A 17,778-nucleotide genomic window follows, 5' to 3' on the forward strand; every position below is an offset into this window, starting at 1 on the left:
GCCATCCCAGGAATCAGTCTGGTGAACCTTCGCTACACTCCCTCAATAGCAAGAACATCCTTCCTCAGATTAAGAGACCAAAACTGAACACAATATTCCAGGTGAGGCCTCACTAAGGCCCTGTACAACTGCAGTAAGACCTCCCTGCTCCTACACTCAAATCCCCTAGCTATGAAGGCCAACATACCATTTGCCTTCACCGCCTGCTGAATCTGCATGCCAACTTTCAATGACTGATGAACCACGACATCCAGGTCTCGCTGCACTTCTTTTCCTAATCTGCCACCATTCAGATAATATTCTGCCTTAGTGTTTTTGCCACCAAAGTGGATAACTTCATTTATCCACATTATACTGCATCTGCCACGCATTTTCCCCACTCATCTAACCTGTCCAAGTCACCCTGCAGCCTCTTAGCGTCCTCCTCACAGCTCACACCGCCTTAGTGTCACCTGCAAACTTGGATATATCACAATTCCCTCATTCAAATTAATGTATATTGTAAATAGCTGGGGTCCCAGCACTGAGCCCTGCGGTACCCCACTAGTCACTGCCTGCCATTCTGAAAAGGACCAGTTTATCCTGACTCTGCTTCGTGTCTGCCTATCAGTTCTCTATCCACGTCAGTGTGTCATCCCCAATACCATGTGCTTTAATTTTGCACACTAATCTCTTGTGGGACCTTGTCAAAAGCCTTTTGAAAGTCCAAATACACCACATCCACTGGTTCTCTCTTGTCCACTCTACTAGTCACATCCTCAAAAAATTCTAGAAGATTTGTAAAGCAGGATTCCCCCTTCATAAATCCATGCTGACTTGGACTGATCCCATCACTGCTTTCCAAATGTGCTATTTAATCTTTAGTAATTGATCCCAATATTTTCCCCACTGCTGAGGTCACGCTAACCGGTCTATAATTACCCGTTTTCTCTCCCTCCTTTCTTAAAGTGGTGTTACATTAGCTACCCTCCAGTCTATAGCAACCAATCCAGAGTCAATACTGTTGGAAAATGACCACCAATGCTTCCACTATTTCTAGGGCTACTTCCTTAACTACTCTGGGATGCAGACTATCGGTCCCCGGGGATTTATCAGCCTTCAATCCCATCAATTTCCCACCTAAAGGATTTCCTTCAGTCCCTCCTCCTCATTCGACCCTCGGTCCCCTAGTATTTCCAGAAGGTTATGTGTGTCTTCCTTCGTGAAGACAGAACCAAATGTTTAACTGGTCCACTTTTTTTTTTTTTAGGTCCCTGGCAGTCAGATTCCGGTGACTTTATAATGGAACAAAGTTTGTTTTCACTAATCTTTTTTTCTTCATATATCTATAGAAGCTTTTGCAGTCAGTTTTTATGTTCCCAGCAAGCTTCCTCTCAATCTATTTTCCCCCTCTTAATTAAACCTAGTCCTCCTCTGCTGAATTCTAAATTTCTCCCAGTCCTCAGGGTTGCTGCTTTTTCTGGCCAATTTTATATGCCTCTTCCTTGGATTTAACACTATCCTTAATTTCCCTTGTTAGCCACGGTTGAGCAACCTTTCCTGTTTTATTTTTACTCCAAACAGCAATGTACAATTGCTGAAGTTCATCCATGTGATCTTTCAATGTTTGCCATTGCCTATGCCAACCCTTTAAGTATCACTTGCCAGTCTATTCTACCCAACTCACATCTCATACCATCAAAGTTAGCTTTCCTCAAGTTCAGGACCCGTCTCTGAATTAACTGTCACTCTCCATCTTAATAAAGAATTCTACCATATTATGGTCACTCCTCCCCAAGGGGCCTCGCACAAAATTTCTAATTAGTCCTTTCTCATTACACATCACCCAGTTTAGGATGGCCAGCTCTCTAGTTGGCTCCTCGACATATTGGTCCAGAAAACTATCCCTAATACACTAATAAATCCTCCTCCACCGCATTGCTACCAGTTCGGTTAGCCCAATCAATATGTAGATTAAAGTTGCCCATAACTGCTGTACTTTGATTGACATATCCCTAATTTCTTGTTTGATGTTGTCCCCAATCTCATTACTACTGTTTGGTGGTCTGTACACAACTACCACTAGCGTTTTCTGCCCCTTGGTATTCTGTAACTCCACCCATACCAATTCCACATCATCCAAGCTAATGTCCTTCCTTACTATTGCATTAATTTCCTCTTTAACCAGCAATGCCTCCTTTTCCTTGGTCTATCCTTCCTAAATGTCGAATACCCCTGGATGTGGAGTTCCCAGCCTTGGTCACCCTGGAGCCAATTATATCATATTCATTAAGTGCTATCTGCACAGTTAATTCATCCACCTTATTCCAAATACTCCTCAAATTGAGGCAGAGCCATCAGGCCTCTGCCCTCCCATTTTACTTTTCTTCTTTCTTTAAGTGACAGAACAGCAAATTAATTCACTTATTCAATTATAGGGGCTAAAATATAAAATTGGTATATACATTTATGTCTTGGAATTTTTTTTTTTTTAAATAAATGATCTTGCAGGGTTTGAGGGAGACACTATCTTCTCAATTTTAGACAACTTCATGAATTTGAATTTATGGACCACAGATCTTTTCCTACATAGAGAAAAAGTGATAATTTTATTCATAAGCCAGAAATAGATACACTAGATGATTAGTCAATTACATAAGAACATAAGAAATAGGAGGAGGCAGCCATACAGCCTCTCGAGCCTGCTCCACCATTCAATACGATCATGGCTGATCTGATCATGGACTCTGGTCCACTTCTCCGCCCGCTCCCCATAACCCCTTATTTGGTTAAGAAACTGTTTATTTCGGTCTTAAATTTATTCCAAGTCCCAGCTTCCACAGCTCTGAGGCAGCAAATTCCAGATTTACAACCCTCAGGAGAGAAATTCCTCCTCATCTCAGAATAAGGGGCTGCCCATTTAAAATTTATGATGCCCCCTAGTTCTAGTCTCCCTCATCAGTGGAAACATCCTCTGCATCCACCTTGTCAAGCCCCCTCAATCTTATACGTTTCGATAAGATCACCTCATTCTTCTGAATTCCAATGAGTAGAGGCCCAAACTACTCAACCTTTCCTCAAGTCAACCACTTCATCTCCAGAATCAACCAAGTGAACCTTCTCTGAACTGCCTCCAAAGTATATCCTTTATTAAATATGGAAACCAAAACTGAATGCCGTATTCCAGGTGTGGCCTCAATACCTTGTATAATTGCAGCAAGACTTCCCTGCTTTTATACTCCATCCCCTTTGCAATAAAAGCCAAGATTCCATTGGCCTTCCCGATCACTTGCTGTAGCTGCATACTATCCTTGTTTCAAGCACAAGTACCCCCAGGTCCTGCTGTACTGCAGCACTTTGCAATTTTTCTCCATTTAAATAATAACTTGCTCCTCAATTTTTTTCTGCCAAAGTGCATAACCTCATTTTCCAACATTGTACTGCATCAACCAAATTTTTGCCCACGTCCTTTTGCAGGTTGTCTCCCCTTCTCACACATTGCTTTTGCGCTCATCTTTGTAGCGTCAGCAAACTTGGTTACATTACACTCAGTCCCTTCTTCCAAGTTATTATAGATTGTAAATAGTTGGGGTCCCAGCACCAATCCCTGTGGCACCCCACTTGTTACTGATTGCCGACCCAAGAATGAACCATTTATCCCAACTGTTTGCTGTTAGCCAATCCTCTATCCATGGTAATATATTACCCACAACCCTGTGAGCTCTAGTGCAGTAACCTTTTGTGGCACCTTGTCAAATGCCTTCTGGAAGTCCAAATACACCACATCCACTAGTTCCCCTTTATCCACCCTGATCGTTACATCCTCAAAGAACTCCATCAAATTTGTCAAACATGACTCCATAAATCCATGCTGACTCTGCCTGACTGAATTATGTTTTTCAAAATGTCTTGTTTCTTTAATAACGGACTCCAACATTTTCCCAACCACAGATGTTAGGCTAACTGGTCTGCCTTTTTTTTTTTATAAATAGGGGCATTACATTTGCAGTTTTCCAGCTGGGACCGCCCCAGAATCCAGGAAATTTTGGTAAATTACCAACCAATGTATCCACTATCCCTCCCGCTGCTTCTCTAGACCCTAGGATCCAGGTCCAGGGGATTTATCCACCTAGAGTCCCATTATCTTACTGAGTACCACCTCCTTAGTGATTGTTTTAAGTTCCTTCCCCCCCCCCCCCCCATAGCCCCTTGACTATCCACTGTTGGGATATTTTTAGTGTCCTCTACCATAAAGACAGATAACAAATATTTGTTCAGAGTTTCTGCCATCTCAATGTTCTCCATCACTAATTCCCCAGTTTCATCCTCTAAGGGATGAACATTTACTTTGGCCACTTCCTTTTTATATACCTATTGTTTGTGTTTAATTTTAAATACAGGGGCCAACGAGAACATGGGAATGCTGGACACAGTTCAAGCTGTTGGCTGTGATAGACCCAATATCAGGGACAGCTATTTTTAGTACACAAATAACACTTGAATAAAATTTCAGCTTTCAACAATTAACTCCCTAATAATTGTAACTAAATCTTGCAATGCAATTTTACTCTTTTCCCCGATGCAATATTCAGAATGGAATGTACTGTTATAAAGAGATTACCTCTTCTCGCTGACCTTCTGGATCATCCACAAAGACCATCACCTCACCTTGCCCAGCACTGATTGTTTCAACAGTGAACATAGCAGGACGCATCACAACATTACCCACAGGCTCGATTCCTACAAGATAGTTAAGAGTTTTGTTTAAATAAAACAGAAAAAAGGTTCAGGGTTTTGAAATATTTTAGCAAGCAATGCAAGCCAGGGAACTGATCCAAGTAATTGCCAAGCATTACTGAAAGGGGGCTTTCACTCTTCAAACTGAAGATAGATTGTCACTGCTTCAAATTCAGCTGGTCTAAATGCAAAGATTTACACACACCTACCTGGACCATAAGCCCTCGCTTTCTTTGGATTCAACTTGGGTTTTAAGGGAGCTCCAGGTTTAAGTTTGGCCTTGGGGAACTGTGACAAGTAAGTCATTACTGACTGTTCATCTACATTTTGGTGTATGATTTCCTCTGGGGCAATCACCTGGAACAGAGATATTAAACAGTGAATACATTAAACTCAAAATAGGATTTTCACTTCATCAAATACAATGCCATTGTAAACTTTGTACTAGGCTCCAAACCACCAGTGTAAACTGCAAGCAATATTTACTCAAGGAAAGTTAAGATTAGCACCGTGTTAAGTATTACATTTCCAATATGTATGTATTAAAGTATGTTAACCAATACGTTAAGAGTGTAATGTAGCCAAGTTTGCTGATAAAGATTGGTGGGAAAGCAAGTCATGAGGAGGACACAAAAAATCTGCAAAGGGATATAGACAGGCTAAGTGAGTGAGCAAAAATTTGGCAGATGGAGTATAATGTGGGAAAATGTGAGGTTATCCAGTTTCACAGAAGAGGGAAAAAAGCAAAATTATAATTTAAATGGAGAACATTTGCAAAGTGCTGCCATACAGAGACACCTGGGGGGTCCTTGTGCATGAAACAAAGTTAGTATGCAGGTACAGCAAGTAATCAGAAGACAAATGGAATGTTGGCCTTTATTGCAAGGGGGATAGAGTCGAAAAGCAGAGAAGTCCTGCTACAACTGTACAAGGTATTGGCGAGGCCACACCTGGAGTATTGCGTACAGTTTTGGTCTCCGTATTTAAAAAAGGGATATATTTGCATTGGAGGCTGTTCAGAGAAACAGAAAATAGGTGCAGGAGCAGGCCCTTCAAGCCTGCACCAACATTCAATATCATGGCTGATCATGCCACTTCAATACCCACTCCTGCCTTCCCACCATACCCCCTGATGCCTTCAGCCACAAGGGCCACATCCAACTTCCTTTTGAATATATCCAACGAACTGGACTCAACTTTGTGGTGGAGAATTCCATAGGTTCACACCTCGGTGAAAAAGTCTCATCTCGTTACCGCTTATCCTTACTGACCCCTGGTTCTGGACTTCCCCAACATCAGGAACATTCTTCCTGCATCTAACCTGTCCAATCCTGTCAGAATTTTATATGCTTCTATGAGATCCCCTCTCATTCTTCTAAATTCCAGTTAATATAAGCCTAGCCGATCCAGTCTTTCATAAGTCACTCCTGCTATCCCGGGAATCAGTCTGGTGAACCTTCACTGCACTCCCTCAATAGCAAGTGTCCTTCCTCAGATTGAGACCAAAACAGTACACAATGTTCAAGGTATGGCCTCACCAAGGTCCTGTACAACTGCAGTAAGACCTCCCTGCTCCTATACTCAAATCCCCTCACTATGAAGGCCAACATGCCATTTGCTTTCTTTGCTGCCTGCTGTATCTGCATGCTTACTTTCAATGATACTCAGGTCTTGTTGCACCTCCCCTTTTACTAATCTGTCACCATTCAGATAATCTGCCTTCCTGTTTGCCACCAAAGTGGATAACCTCACATTTATCCACATTATACTGCATCTGCCATGCATTTGCCCACTTAACTAACCTGTCCAAGTCACCCTGCAGCTTCTTTGCATCCTCCTCAGCTCACATTGGCACTAAGTTGAGTGGCATCTGCAAACCTGGATATATTACATTCAATTCCTTCATCTAAATTAATGCATATTGTAAATAGCTGGGGTGCCAGCACTGAACCTTGTGGTATCCTGCTAGTCACTGCCTGCCACTCTGAAAAGGACCAGTTTATTCCAACACTGCTTCCTGTCTGCCAACCAGTTTTCTATCCACGTCCGTACATTACCCCCAATACCATGTGCTTTAATTTTGAACACTAATCTCTTGCGTGGGACCTTGTCAAAAGCCTTTTGAAAGTCCAAATACACCACATCCACTGGTTCTCCCTTGTCCACTCTACTAGTTACATCCTCAAAATTCTAGAAAATTTGTCAAGCATGATTCCCCTTTCATAAATCCATGCGGACTTGGACCGATCCTGTCAGTCACTGCTTTCCAAATGCGCTGCTATTACATCTTTAATAATTGATTCCAACATTTTGCCCACCACCAATGTCAGGCAAACCAGTCTAATTCCCCATTTTCTCCATCTCCTTTTTAAAATAAGGTGGGGTTACATTAGCTACCCCACAATCCATAGGAACTGATCCAGAGTCTATAGAATGTTGGAAAATGACCAATGCATCTACTATTTCTAGGTTCACTAGTTTGATTCTGGAGATGTAGGTTTTCTAGGTCGATTCTGGAGATGAGGGGGTTGACTTATGATAGGTTGGGTCTATACACAGTAGAGTTATATATGAGAAGTGATCTATTGAAACTTAAGATAATGAGGGGGCTCGACAAGATGGATGCAGAAAGGATATTTCCACTCAGGGGAAACTACAACAAGGAGACAGTCTTAGAATAAGTGGGCAGTCATTTAAAACTGATGAGAAATTTCTTCAGGATGGTTGTAAATCTGTGGAATTCTGACCCAGAGAGCGGTGAAGGCTGCGTCATTGAATATATTTAAGGCAGCAATAGACAGATTTTTGAATGATGAGAATAAAAGGGTTATGGGGAGCAGGCAGGAAAGTGGAGCTGAGTCCATGACCAGATCAGCCATGATCTTATTGAAACATAGAAAATAGGTGCAGGAAGCGGCCATTCAGCCCTTCGAGCCTGCACCACCATTCAAATAAGATCGTGGTTGATCATTCACTTCTGAACATCTTTCCCACTTTCTCTCCATATCCCATATATGGCAGAGCAGGTTCGAGGGGCCAAATGGCATGTTAAACATTTTTCATAAGGCCATTTTCTTACTCTCACCCAGCATTGCCTGAATGCTGTTCCAATGATTTAATCAATTCAGTCACTTAACCTCCTTGGAGGTCAATAGAAGCTACCAACTTTGGACCTGCTTGAAATGAGATCCATGGCCAAAGCCCAGTGGAACACACCAGCTGCATATACAGTATACCCAGCCAATGGTACTTAGGGTGGGGTAGGGGGCATCACATTGTAAATGGGGGCTGATGAACAAACTAATTACATCATAAATCAAATGACCAAAACAACTCTTATATAGCGACTTTTACATACAAAAACTTCAAGGCACTCAAGTATAATCAGATACCAAGCCAAAGCAGGAAATATTAGTAGGGTTGACCAAGTCAGCAAACAGGAGTGATGGGTGAGGACTTGGTGGGGTATAGGGATATGGGCAGCAGAGTTTTGGATCAGCTCAGATTTATGGAGTGGTAGTAGTAAGGCTGGACAGGGCAACGTTCGAGTCTGGTGCAACAAAAGCACAGTTGAGGGTTTCAGCAGCACATGAGCGGAGGCAGGAACAGTGACAGGAATTGTTAGGAAGTGAGATACGAGAAGATATTGGTCAGAAGCCCTGCTTAGGGTCAAATAGGACACCGAAGTTGCAAACAGTCTGGTTGAACTTGACAGTGGTTGAGGAAGGGGATGGAATCAGTGGTGAGGGTACAGAGTTTGTGACGAGGGCCAAAAGTGATGGCTCTATTCTTCCAACGTTTGAGCTGCAATTTCCTCCAATTATTCAGGACGGGATGTTAGACAAGCAGGCTGACAGGCAGTGGTGGGGTAGAACTGGGCATCAGTGTACATGGAACTTGACATCTTGTCTTTGGATGTTGCTGCCACAATTCAGCATTTAGAAGAATAGAAGGAGCCATATGAGTTCAAAGAAGGGGCACTAATTGAATGCACAGAATACATCCAATTAAATCCTCGAAGTTTGGTGGTATTTATTTAAATCAAAGTTGCTTAGATTAGCAATATTTAGAACGGCTTAGAGATCCTTGATATTTTTAATCTGTTATACTCTGGGTTCAGTACCAAGTACACTAGGCTCTTGTTTTGCTGAAGGCTTTTATAGCCACACCATTACCAAATGGAAATGGCATGGCCTGCTTACTCCCGTGTTGGTCACACGTTTTGCCCACCCGCCCTATATAAAATGGTAGCCTTGGTTAGGAAACATGCACTGACTAAAAAGCTGATAAGCTTGTATGACCAAATGTAAGAGAGCATGCAATGCTAAAAAGTTGTGTTTTTTTTTAAAAATATAAATGAAACCAGATTTTATTCAGACCCTTTTGCAGCATGAAATATTTATAACTTATTTTAGACAACTTTGATTTAGAATTCCATGTAGCCACTATCACTGGTAAAATGGTAAATGCAGCTCGACACATTATCCTGTAAAGTTGAGGGTTTATCATGAGACACTTGTCAGTTTCCAGGCAAGAGTTTGTGGTGATTAGGTAACGTGTTGGGAAGGGCAGGAGGTGAAAGGATGCCTAATTTCTAATGCTTGCAATTTAATAAAGCTGACTGCACACTTCAGCTGCACGATTTATTTTTAAAACACCAAATACCATAAACTTTACTAAATGACTCGCATTTTATGATCCAATCGTTTGAGAACCCGTTCTAAAATTGAATTGGAGGTTAGATTTACTTTGGGAAAGATAGTGACAAGACCACTTCAGTCTATATAATTCATGATAAAAGGAAAAGTTGCACCAACTTGTCCTACACAATTTCACGGGAGACCACAAGTGTGCACTCCGCTCAATTAGTTTGGTTGCAAGATCTTTTGGAGAGGCAAGTAGCATGGGTGAGATGAATGACAAATTAGCATGAGTATTGTTAGTATCCTGTAGATAAAAATATATGAGTAATGGCCATAGTAATTAAAATATAAAACCACTGTAGCAGCATTAAATTAAACATTGCACCTGCACCACGGCATTGAGAATTGCAAAAGTTTTTAAAAACAGATTTCAGTAAATGTTACTGGTTCATGGCGGAAATATCAGCACTTGATCAATAGTTGAAGATGATCAGTGCTTGAATTATAATTTAGCCAATGAAAACTTGTTAGACCACATTTAGAGTGCCTGTATTATGCAAGCAGCCTCTTTACAAGTGAAGCAACCAAAACCCCAAACTATGAGGCAAGTTGCAACTTAGTCAAGGATCATAAGAAATGTTACAAAATGACGCTAGCTGAACCAAAGAGCAGTAACAAACCTTGTTTGCACTTTACTGACAAATGAACCACAGGATAATTCTCTCAATCAATACTATTGCAACTTATTTCAGTAAATGTTGTGTAACCAGAAGAGTTAAATTTCTTGGAAACGCTGTGTTTGCAAGTTTAAACACGGGAACCACTCACTACTTGAGTATACCCGACCTGCCAAACCTACAACCCACCATCTCAACTTTGTCTTGAGATTTAACTTTTGGGAAATTGCAGTTGTGCAATTCAAAATACAACCCTGAAATCATTGCATATACTGGAGTTATTTATCAAGTTAATTTACTTTTTACCTGTGGTACTCCAAGCCAGTCATCGGCTTGTTGCATAGCTTCACGTGCATTATCGACTGGTTTGGCCACGTCCCAGATCTCCCAGTCCGGACACAAACCTGAAGAGAAAATGTGACTTTATAGGTAATTATGTTCCCCTGACATGTCACCATGTAGATAGAATATTAAATCAGTGCACTTCAGTATAAGATGGCAATTCCCCGATCTAGAAATTAGCACTATCCCCATGAGCACGCCAGACAGTGCATTATTGGAAACCCTATAAATTAACTCGACAAGGTAGTTAGCACTAAGCCAATACATCCCTTGGATGAGCCAAAAATTAGAAAATCTTTCTCCACCCCCAACCAGTTTAATATACATCTATTTGTTGTTTTATAAACACTCAGTAAGTGATCTATGCCCCCAGTAATGGTCTTGTACATGCCAAAACAGCAACAGTAGGTACAAAATGCAAGTGGAGCTCAATGTCTTTATCGCACCAGGGACTGGGGCAGTGCACAGGTGAAACGCGTCCATTCGAAAACAGGCTGATCAGCCAATTACTTTTTCATGGCCTTCATTTCTAAAAAAGGGAGCAATTATAGGTTCACACTTGCACTCTTAAACAATCTGGTGGACAGATCAGTTAACCAGAATCCAGGACCTTCCCACTTAGGGAAAATTTAAGTTATTTCTAAGCATCTTTTAAGGGTCAGCAGAGAAAGGTATTGGCTGATGGGCAAACAGTTTGTTCATTCTGTTCATAATTGATGACTGGCATGGAGAAAAAGAAGTAGTGCTGAAAAAGTTGCAATATTCAAATCTGCACAGCAGTTCGTGCTGTTTGATCATGGTTCCTACCAGGGGCACAGCTATCGACCAAAGCTCCCAGGGCTTTTCCATCTTTCCAGTCCTTGCTGAAGTTGGTGATTGGCAAATCAGGCAGTTTATTCTGAATCCATCCCAACAGTCTTTGTTTGGGTGTCTGGTTCTTGGCGTCATCAGCTCCTTCATCATCCCAAACTGGCATGGAAATAGAGTAGTGAAGAATTAAAGTCCATATGAGTCCTAGAATCAGTTTCAGATTTCCATCCACAATGGCTTTGCTGTCTGAAAAATAAAAACAGCACCATTTAATAACCACATTGTGGGGGGGGGGGGGGGTAGAAAGAAAGGAGAATCACATTTGTATATTTTCTGCACAATGACTTCAAATCAGAAAGATATTATTCCATTAAGTATTTTGAAACAAAAAGAGATGTCCCCGTCCCATCCCACCCTCCACAGACTAGTGTTTTTTCAATTACATGGAAGCGTAGCAATCGCTAGCAAGGCTGGCATTTATTGTCTCCTAATCTGAGGAAGGACATTCTTGCTATTGAGTGCAGTGAAGGTTCACCAGACTGATGCCTGGACTGACAAGACTGGATCGACTAGGCTTATATTTAATGTAATTTAGAAGAATGAGGGGATCTCAAACAAAATGTTGATTGGATTGGACAGGTTAGATGCAGGAAGAATGTTCCTGATGTTGGGGGGGGGGGGGGGGGGGGGGGGGGGAAGTCCAGAACCAGGGGTCACAGTCAAAGAATAAAGGGCAAGCCATTTAGGACCAAGATGAGGAGAAACTTCACTCAGAATTGTGAACTTGTGGAATTCTCTACCACAAAGTTGTTGAGGCCAGTTCGTTAGATATATTCAAAAGGAAGTTAGATGTGGCCCTTATGGCTAAAGGGATCAAGGGGTATGGAGAGAAAGCAGGAAACAGGTACTAAAGTTGCATGATCAAATTGAATGGTGGTGCAGGCTTGAAGGGCCTACTCCTGCACCTATTTTCTATCCCTAGTTGCCCTGAAAATGTGATGAAGTGGTGGTGGTTTAATGCAAATATATATGAGTGGCTTGTTAGGACATTAAGAGCCAGCCATGCTTGGCATGGGACTGGAGGCCTATAGGCCAGATCAGGTAATCATGCAGGTTTCCTCCTTGGGTCATGGCGAAATTTAAACTCCATCTCTGGATTAGTCACCCAGGCCTCCCAGTTCACAACCACACCCAATATGGTTAGCAATATTAAGTAACATCAGAACTGAACACCAAAAAAAAAGTCATTTCAGCACTGGACCGTTTCTCCTCTGGCACATTCACTAAAAGGTAAACACTTGCTGCAAACTTCACTCCAGTGCAAGAATGTCTGATGACACAGCACTTTCTACATTGAGAAGGCTTATTGCAATTTGTGTTGTAAATAATTTTATGCATTTAGAACAAAGAACTGTTAACCCAATTGTCCACACAAGTTCCTTTCGCCCTAATTAATTTAAAAGACTGCAATCATGGATATAATTAATAAAACTTCTGATCCCTTGGAGGCAAAAGGATTTAGCCATATTGTCACTTCAGAAGCACAGCATGCACAAGTGCCTACCTTGCACTCAATTGTTAGAATAGAACATTTCAGGCAAATAATTCCACAATATAAATGTACCAAAATTAACATGTAGCATAAATAAATACCACCATTTAGCATGGTTAAAAAACTTCAACAAAAACAAAGCCAAGAACTACCACCAGCCAAGACCAGAACACAGAATCCATTTGCTCAGAGCGTGCAAGTTCCATGCTTACAACTCCTACACATTTATAAATACATAGACAGCACAGCTAGACAGTCAGAACAAGCCAGCATTGTAAGCTTTCTCCATCGTTCATTCCTTCAGCTTGGCTTAGTGGTGGCATTGCCATCCAAGTCAGAATGTCGTCTTTTACAATTGCACTCCAGGACTTCAGCAATATGATCTCGGCAAACCCTTTTATTGCTGTTCTGATGTAGTGCTGCATCAGAGGTGCAATATTTCAAAGGAACTATTAAATCGGGGACCCATCTGTCTGTTCGAGTGGATGAAAAAGCACTCAAAATTACAGTTCGGTCAACCCAACCTTGGTAGTGGGAAAAATTCTGAGGGACAGGATAAATCTTAATTTAGAAAAAAAGACACGGATCAAACAAAGACAGTCAGCATGTATTTATTAAGGGCAGGTCGTGCCTGACCCCAACTAGATTGAATTTTTTGAGAAGGCAACAGGGAGAGTCGATGGAGGGAATTATGTTTGATGTAGTGTATATGGCTTTTAATATGGTCCCACATGGCAGACTGGTCACAAAAGTAAAAGCCCATGGGATCCAAGGCAAAGTGGCAAATTGGATCAAAAATTGGCTGAAGCAGAAAGCAGAGGGTAATGGTTGATGGGTGTGTGTGACTGGAAGGCTGTTCCCAGTCCCTTACATTTTTGGGTATACATCAGTGATTTAATGTAGGGGGTATGATTAAGTTTGCAGAGGATACAAAAATTGGCTATGGTTGATAAAGCTGTAGACTGCAGGAAGATATCAATGAACTGGTCAGGTGGGCAGAACAGTAGTAAATGGAATCCAATCCAGAGAAGTGTGAGGTAATGCATTTGGGGAGAGCCAAGAAGGCAAGGGATACACATTAAATGGCAAGACACCGAGAAGTGTAGAGGAACAAAGGACCTTGGAGTTCATGTCCACAGATCCCTGAAGTTAGCAGGGCAGGTAGATAAGGGGGTTATGAAGGCACAGATTACTTGCCTTTATTAGCTGAGGCACAGAATACAAAAGCAGGGAGGTAATGCTTGAATTGTATAAAACACTAGTTCGGCCAGAACTAGAGTACTGCATGCAGTTCTGGTCACCAGATTAGAGGAAAGATATGATTGCACTAGAGGGTATAGGAGATTTATAAGGATGCTGCCTGGAATGGAGAATTTCAGCTTGGAAGATTGGATAGGCTGGGGTTGTTTTCTTTGGAAGAGAGGAGGCTGAGGGGAGACTTCAGTGGATAGGAAGGACCCATTTCCCATAGCAGAGGGGTCAACAACCTGGGGAGCATAGATTTAAAGTAATTGGTAGGAGGTTTAGTGGTGATTGGAGGGGAAATGTTTTCACCCAGAGGGTGGTGGGGGTCTGGAACTCACTGCCTGAAAAAAAAAAAAAAAAAAGAGGGGTTGAGGCAGAAACCCTCACCATATTGAAGTGCCGTAACCTACAAGGCTATGGACCAAGAGCTGGAAAGTGGGATTAGGCTGGATATTCTTTGTCGACCAGCATGGACACCATGGGCTGAAATGGTCTCCTTCCGTGCTGTATATTTCTAGGATTCTATGACAAGACTCAACTCAAATCTCTGGTCCTCCAATTCTGGCCTCTTGCGTATCCAATTAGCGCTCTACAATTAGCGGCCATGCCTGCAACTCCCTCGATCCCAAGCTCTGGAATTCACTCCCTAAACCTCTCCACCTAACCTACCTTTTTCGGTCACTTGTCCTAAAAGGACAGTCAAGTTCGGTTTGGTAACATTCCGGTGAAGCACTTTGTGGGATATTTTACTATATTAAAATTGCTATATAAATGCAAGTTGTTGTTGCTCTAATATCTTAAGAACCATACTCCCCTATTTAACAACGGCCAAGTACTATAATAAAGACAAATCAATAGTTGTATTATTAGCACACTTCAAGTCAGTCTAACAGTTTTCTAACAAAGGCAAGAATTAATTCTTAAAATTAAGCAAAGCATGAAGTTAACTTGGAAGTTGTCAAAACTCTAAGTAGCTTTTTTGAAGGAAATAAATGGAGGTTAATCACAAGATGTGACAGATTAAACTACACTTCAAATTAGGCATTGTTTAATCTTTATATTTTGTAATTATACTAAAATGGTTAGCAGCTGCATTTTTTTAATCTCAATTTATAAACAACCAAATGATTAATTTAAAACAAGTTCTGAAAGGACTACCATGATTCAAGTTTGAAAAGAGATTCAGAAGTCCTAGTTAAATAAGTTTATTTAAGCACATCCTCTCCAACACCAAGTGGTAGTGAAATTTGATTAGAAAACAGCATCTTTTTGTCCAACATTTCTTAAACTTGCATAATAGAACAAAAATCACCCCTAAAATTAATGCACAGTTTAAAAAAGTTATGCTTCTAGGTTACATTGTGAGCGGGGACAGGAGCACCCATCTGTAGCATGTATGACCAATTCTAGAACACAAACTTACTGTACAGTCTCCAAGGAAATATTGAACTTCTATCCAAATCACTGAATCTGTGCATCCTTCTACTTCCACACTAGCACCAAACCTCCACCCACCCTTGTTAAATGTGTCATACAATGCGACTGATCCTGGCAATGCCGTATCATTACCCTGGTTGCCTGGAGGTGGTTGCAGTGGGCCTTCTCCTGGAAGCATTGCACTCCTGCAATTCCCTAGCACCATTAGCCCAAGGATTTTGACCCTAGGTCAACAAAGCCTAGGTCACTATGGTGTGCAATTCGGAGGCAAATAGATGGGTGATGGTGCTCCCACAATGCTGATGCTCTTGTCCTTCTTGGCGGTAGAGGTCACCAGGTTGAGGGGTGCTTTTGAAGTAAGCTTCTATTACAGCCCTGGTGTTAATTCACTGCTCCCCAGGATGCCAATACTGAGTGACTCAGTGATGGCTGTGATAAAGTGGTCAAGGAAGGTGGCTGGGCCTTTGCTGGAGATGGTAATTACCTGCCAATTGTCAGCTCAAGCCTGGATGCTAGCCAAATTCTGCTGTAGGCTAGCATGGGCTGCTTCATGGAGTTATGGGAGGAGTTGAACACCCAGTTAGCAAATAGTCTCACACTTGATTTTTACAAAAAAGGGCCATAGGTTTAGCAGCTGAAGAAGTCTTGCAGCAATATCCTGAGACTACAATGATTGGTCTGAATCTCATCTTAGGCGGTCCCCCAGAGTCGAGGATGACTTGCTTCCACACAAATGGGAGTTCAAAGATGACTGGAGTCTGATGCAGGATCTACAGACTGCCACAGGTGGTGGTTGAAGGGACGAGTGAGGGGGTGCTTGGTTTGTCATATGCTCCTGCCGCTGTTTGTACTTTGTCTGCCATATGCTCCCGGCAGACAAACGCAACGTGTTTGGTACCTTCTCAGATGCTTCGCCACTTTGAGCAGTCTTGGGCCAGGGATTCCCAAGAGTCGGTGGAGATGTTACATTTTTTCAAGAAGGCTTTGAGGGCAGTCTCAGAGTTCTCTGCCCTCCTGGGACTCGCTTGCCATGACAGCTTGGAGTAGAGTGCTCGTTTCAGGAGTCTTGCATCAGCCATGCAGACAATGTGGCCCGTCCATCAGAGCTAATGGAGCACAATCAATGCCTCAATACTGGAGTTGTTGGCCCAAAAGAGAACAGATATTGGATATGCAGACACAGCATTGGTGGTACTTCTCCAATGCTTTGAGGTACCTACTGTAATTGTCCATGTCTCTGAAGCATATAAGAGGGCAGCTTTCACTGTTGCTCTGTAAACCATGAACTTGGTGCCAGGTTTGAGAACTTGGTCTTCAAAAACACACTTTTCCTCAGGCGACTGAAGGCTGCGCTGGCACACTGAAGACAGTGTTGCATTTCTTTTTTAAAATCAATGTCTGCCCTCGCTGACAGAAGGCTCCCAAGATATGGAAAATGGTCCACGCTTTCCAAGGTCTCATAGAAAACAGGTGCAGGAGGCCATTCAAGCCTGCACCACCATTCAATGTGATCACAGCTGGCTGATCATGCAACTTCAGTACCCCATTCCTGCTTTCTCTCCATACCCCTTGATCCCTTTAGCCACAAGGGTCACATCTAAATCCTTTTGAACATATCTAAAACTGGCCTCAACAACTTGGTTAGAGAATGCCACAGGTTCACAATTCTGAGTGAAGTTTCTACTCATCCTCATCATGGATCTTGATAATTCGGGGGGGATGGGGGCAGTACTGTGTGGTGGGGGCAGGTTGGTCGAGAACCTGTCTTGCAGATGTTTAATGCAAGGCCCAGTCTCTCGTATGCTTCAGTGAAGTTATTGACGATGGTTTGGAGTTCAGCCTCGGAGTGCGATCAAACACAAGCATAGTCTGCATACTGTAATTCAATGATAATCATGACTGTTTCTGCAATCAGGTATGATTCACTGACCCATTACACTCTGGTTCCTTGGTGCCCAAATGCTGCCTTGACAACACAATTACCCTCATCGCCTTTGATATTCAGCTCGAGCATTCATGTCTAGATCAAAGCTGACCAACAGCAAACCTGGCCCCACCATAATCACAGGAAATCTTCTAGATCAAAGTTAACCACGACAAATGTTAAATTCCAGCACCACAGCCCACTGCTCTTGTAGCATTAAAAGCATGATGCTGATGTGGCACTCTGATTTCTCTGTCATTTCAAAAGTAACAGTAATTGTGTTCAAGTCAAAAGAACCATGCAAGTAAAATAGCATGGAGTTCTTCACTAGCCATTGCCAAAGTGTATATTCTGATCATATGATCCAAATTCAAACTCAAGGTAAAGCAATATCAAAGTCTCGACATACTAAAACACTCTGGTACAAGAGCC

The 17,778-nt window shown here is 42.0% G+C and overlaps 1 protein-coding gene across 3 annotated transcripts in view; it reads right to left on the bottom strand.

Moving 5' to 3' along the window:
- Positions 1–17,778, bottom strand: part of flnbl (filamin B, like) — a 185,829-nt gene that overhangs the window by 76,369 nt on the left and 91,682 nt on the right. For all 3 annotated transcript variants that reach the window (XM_070895259.1, XM_070895258.1, XM_070895260.1), the window contains 4 exons: positions 11,186–11,434; positions 10,343–10,440; positions 4,926–5,073; positions 4,601–4,719 (listed from right to left, as the gene is read on the bottom strand). In XM_070895259.1, coding sequence (XP_070751360.1) covers positions 4,601–4,719; positions 4,926–5,073; positions 10,343–10,440; positions 11,186–11,434 — 614 coding nt within the window. The remainder of the gene's footprint in view (positions 1–4,600; positions 4,720–4,925; positions 5,074–10,342; positions 10,441–11,185; positions 11,435–17,778) is intronic.

Source organism: Pristiophorus japonicus, chromosome 12, assembly GCF_044704955.1.
Source record: "Pristiophorus japonicus isolate sPriJap1 chromosome 12, sPriJap1.hap1, whole genome shotgun sequence".
Taxonomy (NCBI): Eukaryota; Metazoa; Chordata; class Chondrichthyes; family Pristiophoridae; genus Pristiophorus; species Pristiophorus japonicus.